The sequence below is a fragment of the Leguminivora glycinivorella genome, chromosome 4 (genome assembly GCF_023078275.1).
Source record: "Leguminivora glycinivorella isolate SPB_JAAS2020 chromosome 4, LegGlyc_1.1, whole genome shotgun sequence".
Classification (NCBI taxonomy): domain Eukaryota; kingdom Metazoa; phylum Arthropoda; class Insecta; order Lepidoptera; family Tortricidae; genus Leguminivora; species Leguminivora glycinivorella.
Window position 1 is genome coordinate 15,676,252 of NC_062974.1, and position 13,580 is coordinate 15,689,831.

Below are 13,580 nucleotides of genomic sequence, written 5' to 3' on the forward strand. Positions count from 1 at the left end.
AAAGTAAATAGGTATGATAAGTATGTACGTTGGTGACGGGAAAATACTAGCTTTTGTAAGACGACATCGCCATTTGGCAGCTACCAACTGTCAAAATAAGCAATATACCCCTTACCCAATACGGCGGCGGTGGGCAAAGGCCGGCCTGCGGGCCAGTTATCTGGCCCACAGCCGATCTCGAATAAAATAATAAATTGTTTCTAAATCAAAATGTCTCCGTCGGCTATTTAAAATGACGGTACACCACAGACATACACAGATCAAAGGTATCGCCTTGTTAAAATATTAGATTAGTTGTTAAGGTGCTCAGTTCAGAGACATGGTAAATTGGCAATACATTTTTTATTAGCACGATTTCCAACATTATTAATATTTAATCTATCGATACAATAATTTCTCATGCAATAGAAACCTATCTAGTTTTCAGCTCCGCTTTCAGTTTATTCATTAGTTCGTAATCATGAGATCTGGCGCGACTTAGCCCGTCACAGTATATAGACCCAGAGCCCAGGCCCGCCAGACCTTCCTCAAATTCTCAAGGATGAAACTTTGGGACAATGTAGAGTTCATATCGGCGGTTAATGTGTGCATATTTTCTAGTTCGGCCCATCGGCCAATTTTTTGCTATCAAGTGATGAAGGTGAAAAAAAAAAGTGCTTACTTTCCTTAAATTCTCAAGGCTGATTTTTATATATGTGTTAGAGCACGTTGTTAGAAATTGGTTATCATCAATGCCAGACCGTTTCCGCCGGCCATAACTTTTACCAGACGCGACAAAGTTGGCAAAAACGACTCTAACTTACCTCATTTTCTCAAGCCTGATTTTGATATATGATACGCAGGGACCTGTAACTAGACCGTTTGTAAGCAGCCAGACCAATCGGATGGACCCAACCATCCGCCAGACCGACTTAAAGTTTCGATATGAGCATTAGTAGAATTGAAATATTCCGGGTCTATAAAAGCTAAAAACTTGAATTTTCTACATTAAGCTACGTGTATATTGTATACTTGACGTAATAAGCGACTTTCAAAAATTTTACTTTTAAGGAAATAAAAAAATGAAAGTTTATATGTGGTGCAAGATTAATTTTAAGCTATGAATTTTATTTACACTGCGTAAGTACATGTGTATTTTATTATAAATATAACTTTTACCAGACGCGACAAAGTTGGCAAAAAACGACTCTAACTTACCTCATTTTCTCAAGCCTGATTTTGATATATGATACGCAGGGACCTGTAACTAGACCGTTTGTAAGCAGCCAGACCAATCGGATGGACCCAACCATCCGCCAGACCGACTTAAAGTTTCGATATGAGCATTAGTAGAATTGAAATATTCCGGGTCTATAAAAGCTAAAAACTTGAATATTCTACATTAAGCTACGTGTATATTGTATACTTGACGTAATAAGCGACTTTAAAAAATTTTACTTCTTTCAGAAACTTTCAGAAAATTCATGTTTTTAGCTTTTATAGACCCGGAATATTTCAATTCTACTAATGCTCATATCGAAACTTTAAGTCGGTCTGGCGGATGGTTGGGTCCATCCGATTGGTCTGGCTGCTTACAAATGGTCTAGTTACAGGTCCCTGCGTATCATATACAGTGAAACCTGGATAAGTGAGACTTCAAGGGACGACAAAATTTATCTCACTTAAAGAGGTATTCCACTTATTCAGGGTCTCAGTTAGACAGGCATAATAAAATGTTTGTCTCATTTACAGAGGGTATCACTAATAGAGGCCAGAATAGAGGGCATGTCAGTTATAGAGGTGATAAAAGGTGTTTTGCATATAGTTATTATTAGTTGCATACTACTTAAAAGAAAAGGTAAATAAGCCTTGTCTTTAAATAAAATATAAGACTCTAACGTCATTTTGTCTTAAAACTTTTATAGTATATTATGAAAGTATTTTTTTTTATATTTTTATGTAATTTATCGAGATTTTAGTTTTAATTACTTCAAATAACCAAGAAAACCCTTACACTCATCAAAAAGGATCAATCGCGTAATTTAAAGATAGGCTAAGAATTATTAAAAATATGGAAGTAGATTTTTAATAAAGTCCAAGTTACAGAGGTCATAGATTGACTGTATCTCAGATACAGAGGTAAATTCCTATAAAATTCTTAACAAACAATTAAGTTAATATACATTTCAAATACAGTCTCAGTAACAGAGGTAAAATACAAACTCTGTCTCACTAATAGAGGGAAATGTGACTATAAAATCAAAAAGGCTAATCTCACTTATAGAGGTCTGTTTTGTCTCACTAATAGAGGTAAATCGGTGCGAAAGTGTCGGGACCACACCTTGGGTCCCAACTAAAGAGGTTTCTCACTTATCCAGGTCCCACTTAACCAGGTTTCACTGTATCAAAATCAGGCTTGAGAAAATGAGGTAAGTTAGAGTCGTTTTTTGCCAACTTTGTCGCGTCTGGTAAAAGTTATATTTATAATAAAATACACATGTACTTACGCAGTGTAAATAAAATTCATAGCTTAAAATTAATCTTGCACCACATATAAACTTTCATTTTTTTATTTCCTTAGAAGTAAAATTTTTGAAAGTCGCTTATTACGTCAAGTATACAATATACACGTAGCTTAATGTAGAAAATTCAAGTTTTTAGCTTTTATAGACCCAGAATATTTCAATTCTACTAATGCTCATATCGAAACTTTAAGTCGGTCTGGCGGATGGTTGGGTCCATCCGATTGGTCTGGCTGCTTACAAACGGTCTGGTTACAGGTCCCTGCGTATCATATACCAAAATCAGGCTTGAGAAAATGAGGTAAGTTCGAGTCGTTTTTTGCCAACTTTGTCGCGTCTGGTAAAAGTTATATTTATAATAAAATACACATGTACTTACGCAGTGTAAATAAAATTCATAGCTTAAAATTAATCTTGCACCACATATAAACTTTCATTTTTTTATTTCCTTAGAAGTAACATTTTTGAAAGTCGCTTATTACGTCAAGTATACAATATACACGTAGCTTAATGTAGAAAATTCAAGTTTTTAGCTTTTATAGACCCAGAATATTTCAATTCTACTAATGCTCATATCGAAACTTTAAGTCGGTCTGGCGGATGGTTGGGTCCATCCGATTGGTCTGGCTGCTTACAAACGGTCTAGTTACAGGTCCCTGCGTATCATATATCAAAATCAGGCTTGAGAAAATGAGGTAAGTTAGAGTCGTTTTTTGCCAACTTTGTCGCGTCTGGTAAAAGTTATATTTATAATAAAATACACATGTACTATCAGCCGCAAAAGTGGATGGCGAACTCTAAACAAAATTGGCGTGCACGTTAAACGAACGCAACGTAGCTTCCAAGAAACCTTGTTGGTTTTTTTCCAGCTCACTAGATGGCGTTGAAAACGAAATTGACGCAAAAAGTAATTTATCTTAATTTTAGAGCCCACTACCTACTACCTATTACCTACCATTCGAACTGTTCGTTCAATTTTATATTTATTTTTACTTTTTGTAGTTTTTGGTATTTTTTCGTTGGAAAGTAATTACTAATTATTCTTAACATCTGCCATCATTTTACATCACCAACCATTCAGAATTTAAAATAATTCCAAAACACAAATTTCCATAGTCGCCGGCTAGGATTCGAACTGGGAACCTCCTGCATAGCTATCCATGCATCGAACCTCCACACCAAATGACCAATTGAAAAAGCCTACGAAATTAGTCCCTGGTTGTGTCAACATCAACAAATACGAACTTTGTCCGCAACAGCACGATGCTCGACTTGCTATGAGTGGAAGAGAGAGGGCAAATAAGAACAATTCTATGCAATGAAGTAAAACTTAAGTTACAGCATGATGATAATTTAATTTTATTATAATTCAAATTAATTCAAATAATATTTTTTATAACTATAAGTTTTTCGATACATTTCATTACTTTTTGTATTAAGAAAAACAACTTGTAAGGGTACTGAGGGTAGATAGACATTTCCGTCTTATTCGAGTCTTTACTAATTACCTACCTTACAATTCACGTATAACTCATTCAGTTCATTTCTGTGTCTGGGTATCCTGTTCTTTGCTTTCTTTGTGCCTTTTTTTATTTAACTATGAGTTCGCATAATAATATTGACGTAGTCAAAAGATCGCAAATAATTGCGTTGCACGAAGAAGGGAGAAACATTTCAGAGATAGCTAGAGAAACCGGTGTGAATGTAAGTAGTTTTATTATTTCCTTACCAATTGGTTTTAGACAATAAATAAGTTGGAATGCTAGACAAAATATGGTTATAATTTATGTTTAATTACGTGTTTATAAATTGTTACAGTGGAAAACTGCTAGTTTGTGGATACAACGTTTCCAAATGGAAGGGTCGCTGTCACACCGCCAGAGGTCTGGCAGACCGAGCCTTATAGACCCCTCACAACGTCAGCTTATGGTGAGGGAATATGAGGAAAATGGTTTCAAACCGACAAGCCACTATGCCCGTTTATTTGGCACCTGTGCGGACACGGTTCGTCGAGTTCTTCACAGTGAAGGCTTGCACAATCGCAGGCCTGCTGTTAAGCCTCTTCTCACAGACAGACACAAAACGGCAAGATTACAATTTGCGAAGGATCACTTAGACTACGACTGGAGTAATGTTATCTTCACTGACGAAAAGTCTTTCAGATCAAGTCAACATGGCCGTCTTCATTTATGGCGCAGAAATAATACTCGGTACGATACCAACAATGTCGTGCCTAACATGGAGTCGGGCCGTATTTCGGTGAACATGTGGGGCTGGATGAGTGCAGCAGGGCCGGGGGAGCTCGTCAGGATTCCCAATCGAGCGAATAGCGAAACATATGTGGAAGTGCTAGAGGAAACGTTATTACCTACTGTTCGAAACGTATATCCTGAAGACGAAATGACACAGATAACGTTAGTGCAGGACAATTGCCCTATTCATAATACGCATACTGTGAAGTGGTGGTTGGAGCAAAATAAAAATGAAGTAAAAGTTATTCCGTGGCCTGCTAGGTCGCCCGATTTAAATCCAATTGAGAATGTCTGGGGTGTTATGGTCCAGCGCTGGGATAACGTCAATGAGCGAACCCCCGAAGCATTAGAAGCTCATTGTTTGCAAATATGGGAAAACATTCGCGGGTCAGATTTTTGTCAAAATCTTGTCGCATCTATGCGTTCCCGTTTGCAAGATGTAATTGACAAGGAAGGGGGTTATACCAAATATTAGTGACATAATCATTTGGCCAGGTCAAGCCTGTAGGTATAACAAAGACTGTTAATCGATGCAACAGTGTGTGTCAAATAAGTGTATAAATAACATTATAATATAAGCCCTCACTTTATATGCCTATACTTAATATGTTAAAATTACATTTTTGTTCTATTGAACACGTAAGTAAAAAATATTACTTTTGATTATTTGATAACAAGACTATATTGGAATTAGTGATAATAATTTCAAACTTGACACAATTTATTAATAAGTGGTAATTAAGTAGGTAATTGCCTACCAGTCCTGTAATCCACTCTCGTTTTACCGTACAGGTGAAAGGATTTATAAAGGTGCTTTTTTAAATTTATGTTTAATGTGATTCATTCACTAAAATTTATTTATGCTGGAAATAATGAAAAATTAACAATCTTAGTTCTCCTTTATTTCACATATTACCTACAATACCTACATTTTTAATTGGGGTGAGGCTTCAATCCTTTTCCGATCGGAAATGCAACTTAAGCCTAAACCTTAATAAAATGTTGGGTAATTTGCCATCCGGCTGTAAATTAGACCATTTAATATGTTATAAAAATAGCGGTTAATAATATAGTTAACACCCAAAATAAAGTTTTAAACCACTGCTCAAACAGTAAGGTTAAATGGTGGAAATTTTATACATATTAGAAAGATATTTGTAATTTATTTACACATGTCAACACCCGAGGTATTAGATTATTAATCTAGGCTGTTATTTAGAAGTAAATAAATAACTTAATATATCTTGTTTTTAAGATAATTGAACTTTTAGGGTAAAATAAAATGTGTAATTGCAGTTATTCTCTGAAGATAATGCTGTATACCTTATTTTGCCGTTGTCGTCTTTTTTAATACTTTGTATAAGGTTTTAGGCAATTATAAAAGTGAACATTATCGTGACCAGCGGGCCGATTTTTGAGTCTCACGCGTTCGAATTCAGAAAATTGTCACTGAAAATAATAAACAAGTCACCGTTTTCAACCGGTATTTTAGTGACAAAATCCCGTATGCGAGATTCAAAAATCGCCCTCCAGGTATTAGTAAAAAATAAATGAAAATAAATACAATAATGAAAACAACAGCGTTTAGTTATTTCTGGTTGTTTATATATATGTGTAATAGTTATTTGTTTTTTGTTTTAATATTGGAATCCAACTTTGCCAAGGGGGCAAAGTTGTTGTTTAACCGCACGTGCCAATATTGATACCCGAGCAAGCGAAAGATTCCAATATTGAACCGCGAGCGTAGCGAGAGGTTCAAAAAGTGGAATCTTGAGCGTTGCGAGGGTTTCAAGGCACGAAGGTTAAACAAACTTTGCCACCGAGTGAAACACAAAATTTTTCACCACACCACCACATCAAACTAAATCAAATCCATCAATTTATTCAATATTTAGGATTCAAAATCATCATTTTTAGGTAAATTCTAAGGCAAGACATCAAGTTAAAATTTGTATGAAATTACTTTGCACTCTTGGATAACGGATAGCAAAATTGCATTTTATCCACAAGAGTGCAAAGTAATTTCATACAAATTTTAACTTGATGCCTTGAGCTGGCTGGTAGAATTTACCTACAAATAATTATTTTTAAATCATAAATATTGAATAGATTGCTGGATTTGATTTAAATTGATGTTTTATAGTCAGTATTTTGTTCGTGTTGGTGTGGTGAAAAATTTTATGATTTTTATGAAGTAAATTAAATGATCGTATTAACGATATACCATCCATACCTACTAATATTATAAATGGGAAGGTGTGTATGTCTCTGTTTGTTTTTCCGCTTTTCACGGTAAAATGGAACGGATAGTTGAAGGGTTGCAGATTGCAGAGTGACATAGGCTACTTTTCGTGTATTTCCAACCCCGGTCTCTTCCCTAAAATGGATTAAGTATGGAGCATTTCGCAATTTCCAAATTTAACTCGAGCGAAGCCGCGGGCAAAAGCTAATATTGTATAATGCTCATATTACCTATATAAGTTAATAACTTTAATCATAGACATAAAAAATAATAAAAAATACCTGAAGTGTCATGCAATAATTGGTAACTTAAATTTTCCCGTTATATGGAACTACCCGAGGTTTGAAACGAACTATAGTTAATTTACTAACAAACTAAAATAGAAAACCTTGTTTATATAAACGTATAATATAAACTTTATTATATACTTTTTAAAACATTATTATTTTACAGCTATTTAAACTGGGATGTCTCAGTAACTCACTGAGAAAGAACCAACATATACTATAACTATTCTACAAAAAAAAATATAGAAATCTTTCCCTGATAGGTATCACAATGTCTGATAACTTTGTTTACACACATTAGAATTAATACCTATGTGAGATCAGACCCTTTAGCACAACTTGCCTTGTCGCGCGCGAGTCCATACATAAAGCGCGACTTCAAGTATGGACTCGCGCGCGACAAGGCAAGTTGTGCTAGAGGGGCAGGTGGAGCATTAAGACAGGGATACTCGTTAATAAAGGAAACTTGATTTTTTTTTCCATATACTTCCAATAGTTAGTAATGTAATGACTTGAAAAGTAATAATAATATTTCCCCTAAACTAGAGTGTAGTAAATAAGACAATAAATAAGTAAATTATTTTAATCTCAACCTTAACCAGCAAGTAATAAAAACACGAAAAATCAAGAGATACTTTTCTGAAGTAAAATCGCGGTAAAATCGCCGTCAATAGAAATTGTCAACAATGTAAACAAACCATTCTATAAAATATCAATATTCTAGCACAATTTTATTGCTTTGAAGGTTGAGGAACATAATGTGATATGAATTGATTAAATAACACATGGATTTAGCCAGTATCTGATGAGTTAGAATGAAAATTAAAGACATTTTGACTACAAGGTTTGTTTAAATTGTTCACAAGTTCTATTGACGGCGACTTTAGTATAAAAAATTTCGGAAGAATAACATTAACATTTAAATTATTATGCCAATTTCAACCTTATCCTGTAGTCATTAGAAGAGTTTGAGAACAGGCCACTGAGACGACATAGATTACGGATTGCATTGAAGTAATGCAAGGCAAATTTTCGACAAGGTTGTCAACTCAACTGGTAGCCTAGGGGAACAGAGCACTGGTTATACGAAGGGTCGGGCGCTTGGTGTTCCGAGTTCAAATCCTGGCAATGGCGCTAAGTGTGATGTCTTTTTGTATGATGTTTGGCTGGAAGCCGACAAAATATTATAAAATTAAAAACGAGCAAATATGTATCCAGAAACGACGGTTGCTAGAAAAGTAATTGGTTGGTGCGGGCGGGGGGGGAGGCACGGTGAGGGAGAACCGGCTCGGGCAAGCACACATCACGTGACGCGCTCGCCGTCGACCGATGATCTTTAGGGTTTAATTTCTCTGCAGTTTACATCATCCGATCCGATATCGGACGTCGGAAGGTATGGAATATCGGTCCTACATCCGATATCGGATTGGACAATGTGAAAACGCACTAATGAGGGTGCCACCGCCACTAGACGATTAACTTAGTAGTATTTAAAGACAAAGGCATATTTAGAAAAACTCATAACAAAAATTTATAAACGATTTCTACCTCTCCCTAATGTGGTTTTACCCACGGTGACTAAGTGACATTCGTTTGAAATTAAAATATAAAAAAATGTATTTTAAACGACAATGAACATAAAAACTCGTAATAATTTAATGAATTTCTTTATTTATTAGCAAATTCACCTACATTAACCTTTTTTGGTCAACAACGCCATCTAATTTTCTATCTATACACTACTCCATTCTTGCTTTCAACGCCATCTAGTTTTCTATCTATACACTACTCCATTCTTGCTACAGACGTTGATATGCAAAATTGACCCTTAGGCTCTCCATGCACTTTTTCGGCTGATAGTACTTACTTACGCAGTGTAAATAAAATTCATAGCTTAAAATTAATCTTGCACCACATATAAACTTTCATTTTTTTATTTCCTTAGAAGTAAAATTTTTGAAAGTCGCTTATTACGTCAAGTATACAATACACACGTAGCTTAATGTAGAAAATTCAAGTTTTTAGCTTTTATAGACCCGGAATATTTTAATTCTACTAATGCTCATATCGAAACTTTAAGTCGGTCTGGCGGATGGTTGGGTCCATCCGATTGGTCTGGCTGCTTACAAACGGTCTAATTATAGGTCCCTGCGTATCATATATCAAAATGACCGGTTCAGATCGCATTTAAAACAACACACGATCACGCAATAAATAATATATTACTTTCGTATCAGAGCCATTACCCTGGAAGTACCTACGGATCACAGACTACTGTAATATTAGATAGCGAATTGAGGTCACCATTGAGCATTGATACAATAAATAGAACTTGACCGCCGATTCATCAAAAATGGTAAACGAAACTTAAATGGTACCTAAATAATTTATGGAACTATTGATGTGACTTCGTAGAACCTGCCACTCAATATTTTTAGTTCACGTTTATTGATATACCTACGATTTTTATTTGTTAGTCCCCCAGTATCTAGAAATTATAAATACTAATAAGATTGATTTGTAATTTTAGCATAGGTTTTAATACTCATTTATATTTTTTTGGACGGCATTTTTATTTTAAACCTGTAACTTATAGCTGCTATAATAATGTATTGAATGTTGTCTGTTATGTGTACCTTATGAATAAAAAAAAATTGAGCTACCTACAACTAAATGTCAGTTGTATCAGATCGAAAAGGAGATGGTGCGACGACTAAAAAAAATGCGAATTGACGGGAAAGTGCAAGCGATAGGGTTGAGTAGAGGAAAAGAGGGGAAGCCTTTGTCCAGCAGTGGTATACTAAAACAGGCTAATAAAATCGTAACTGCATCACATTCTTGGAATACCTAAGTGCACAATTGCACATAGTTGTGTTAAGACATGTAGGTACTAGGTACTTTATACTTATGGCCATTTTACACACACCAAGCAATAAATTAAACGTATTGAATAGTAATAAAAAAATCGAATCGACAGTGCGGAGTGTGAGGTGCGTGATCACCTGCAAGTAGTGTCACACGCGTGTGGAAGCATTAATCAACCGTTGATAACAACTCCAGCGCCGCAAATATCGCTACAGTAAATCACTCTTTTGTGCTGCGATTGTGAGCGTTATGTTTATTAATTTGTAATAACTTTCACTGTAATTGTGAGTTATTTCTGTTGGACTTGGGCGCAGGAAGCGATATGCTGACCGCAGATACGTGATCAAACAATAATTGCCTAAATACCTACATTTGTAAATTACACATTGTTTAAAGTATCTCATATATGTACCTACCCTATACATATGTAGGTATCTACATACAAATACTTACTCATAAGTGCATTATACTATGTATAGAATTTAAAATATTCTTTTGCTAATAAAAAAACTTACAAATCCATTTTTAGGGTTCCGTAGTCAACTAGGAACCCTTATAGTTTCGCCATGTCCGTCCGTCCGCGGATAATCTCAGTGACCGTTAGCACTAGATAGCTGAAATTTGGTACCAATATGTATATCAATCACGCCGACAAAGTGGCAAAATAAAAAGTGGAAAAAAATGTTTTTTTTTAGGGTAAACCCCCCCCCCCCCCCCCCACCCTAAAAAACCCTACGTAAAACCCTACCCTACACCCTACACGTAAAGTGAGGACTGATTTTTTTTTCATTCCAACCCCGTGTGATATATTGTTGGATAGGTCTTTAAAAATGAATAAGGGTTTCTTTTCTCTTCTCAAAATCGTTTTTTGATAATATTAATATTTTCGGAAATAATCGCTCCTAAAGGAAAAAAAGGTGTGTCCCCCTCTAACTTTTGAACCATATTATGTTTAAATAATTTTTAAGAAAAAAAAACCGTCGCCTTTCGGGTTCTGGTGAAAGCTACTTGCGAATGTTGGATTATGTAGAAATGTGTAAGTATTTTTTAAAACTGCTTTTAATGCTTTAATTATTAGATGGCAACACAAATGAATATACGTATAACGTTAAGGTTTGAGGAGTTTCCTCAATTCCTCATGAATCCGATTATATTATAAGAAATCGAAGCTTGACAAACTTTGACTTCAAAACTTATGCTTAACAAACATAACTAAATAAATGTCACTGTTCTGAACTTAAATGCATGCTTTTCTTACAAAAATACCAAAGTCACTATGAGTGTGACGTTCAGGTTTGAGGAGTTTGGTTCTGGCCATCATCAGCAGTTCCACTGCACCAAATGTCACTGTTCTGGATGAAAGTGCATGCTGTTCTTATAAAAATACCAAAGTCACTATAAGCGTGCCGTTCAGATTTGAGGAGTTCGGTTCTGACCATCATCAGAAATCCACTGCACCAAATGTCACTGTTCTGGACGAAAGTGCATGCTGTTCTTATAAAAATGGCAAAGTCACTATAAGCGTGCCGTTCAGATTTGAGGAGTTCGGTTCTGACCATCATCAGAAATTCCACTGCACCAAATGTCACTGTTCTGGACGAAAGTGCATGCTGTTCGTATAAAAATACCAAAGTCACTATAAGCGTGCCGTTCAGATTTGAAGAGTTCCGTTCTGGCCATCATCAGCAGTTCCACTGCACCAAATGTCACTGTTCCGTACCTAAATGCATGCTGTTCCTTTAAAAACACAAAAATCACCATATATATGCCTTTCAGATTTGAGGATTTCCCTCGATTTCTCCAGGATTCCATCATCAGAACTGGGTTCTGAGAAAAATGGGACCAATCTGTATGCATATACATTCAATCAAAAAAAAAATTTTCAAAATCGGTCCAGTAACGACGGAGATATCGAGGAACAAACATAAAAAATAAAAAAATAAAAAAACATACAGACGACTTGATAACCTTCCTTCTTGAGATATGAGGCGACGGTTAAAAAATGGTTTTGAACTTGATAGGTTCAGTGGTTTTTGAGAAAAATACGGAAAAGTACGGAACCCTACACTGAGCGTGGCCCGACACGCTCTTGGCCGGTTTTGTAAGTTGAATTCGATGTTGTTGCACTTGTTGCCGAATAGCCGATGCTGTAATCTGTCAATTTTCTGGTTAAAATAATTGAAGAATTGAACGTAATACGTTATACTCAAGGCAGTAAAACAGCGGCAAACATGAGTAATCTTAGTATCCAAAAACCTAACAATAAAACAGCGAAATCAGCATCACATCACAGCATAAATAAATAATAATAATATTATAGGACAATCTTACACACGTTAATTGAGTCTCACGGTAAGCTCAAGAAGGCGTCGATTAGGTGCCACCCAAACAACGATACCTGTAATAAATACCAATAAAAGATAAAGAAAATTTCCATGAGTCAGGAAAAAAATATCTGTGCTCAACCATCACTGAAACAAATGCCCTTACCGGGATTCCAACCTAAGGCCATCAGTTCAATAAGTTCGTAATAACGCAGTCAACATATACGAACATCACCTTAAGCTAGCAACAGGCCGATCCAACGTTGTTATTTAATCCGTCTCGGTTGACTGGCTTCATGATAAGATCAATGTACTGCGAAATAATTTAATGATCGTTTGCAAAAGCCATTTATTTAGATTTAGACCATTTATTACGTTCATTTAGTTATCAATTAAACAAATGATGACATCGATTAAGTTTCATTACAATCATTACTGTTAACCCTAGCTGTAAGCCCGTAGATCCCGAATCCCGGTAAGAACAGAGTACATGGTTTATATTGCTTTTTGCTTTCTGGAAACGCTTTTTAATACATGGCTTGAGTAAGGTGAATGATATAGCTTTGTGAATGGCTTTACATTTATTAGCAAAAAGCAAGTGTAAATGATATTATAAGTACCTAATACAACAAAGACATAAGCCACAAAACGCTTAAATTCTTTTGTATAATAGTGCCTACCGTAGTACCAACCGAGACAGTTCTTTAAAACTACTGTTTGGTATATTACATCCATCTAGATAAGCTCAAAATGTAAAGTTTCGAAGTGGTATCCACACCTACCCAATTTGGGATAGCCATCATAGTAAGAGACACAGAGTGACATATATATTTAATACATAATTGTACCACTCTGGCCTAATTAAAAGCTCATTCGGTTCCTGTTACTACGAGCCTGCATAGCGGCAAGATGACGCGTGGACCACGTGTACTCAAGGAGCCAGCAATCACTGTGAAGCTGTGGAAGACAATCGCAATAGTGTTAGATCCGTTTAATCACTTGGGACGTTACTCAACTGAGAGCAATGGACTGTTATTGTAAACGCTTACAGAAGAAGTATTTTCAAATAGAAAGTAACACGGAATAACAAGGTAATAACAAGGGATCCA

At 35.6% G+C, this 13,580-nt stretch overlaps 1 protein-coding gene across 1 annotated transcript in view; it reads left to right on the top strand.

The window, feature by feature from the left end:
* The first annotated feature begins 3,466 nt into the window (after positions 1-3,466).
* LOC125225229 overlaps positions 3,467-13,580 on the top strand; it is a 45,649-nt gene continuing 35,535 nt past the window's right edge. The window contains exons 1-2 of the mRNA XM_048128838.1: positions 3,467-4,205; positions 4,320-4,505. Coding sequence (XP_047984795.1) covers positions 4,101-4,205; positions 4,320-4,505 — 291 coding nt within the window. The 5' untranslated portion in view covers positions 3,467-4,100. The remainder of the gene's footprint in view (positions 4,206-4,319; positions 4,506-13,580) is intronic.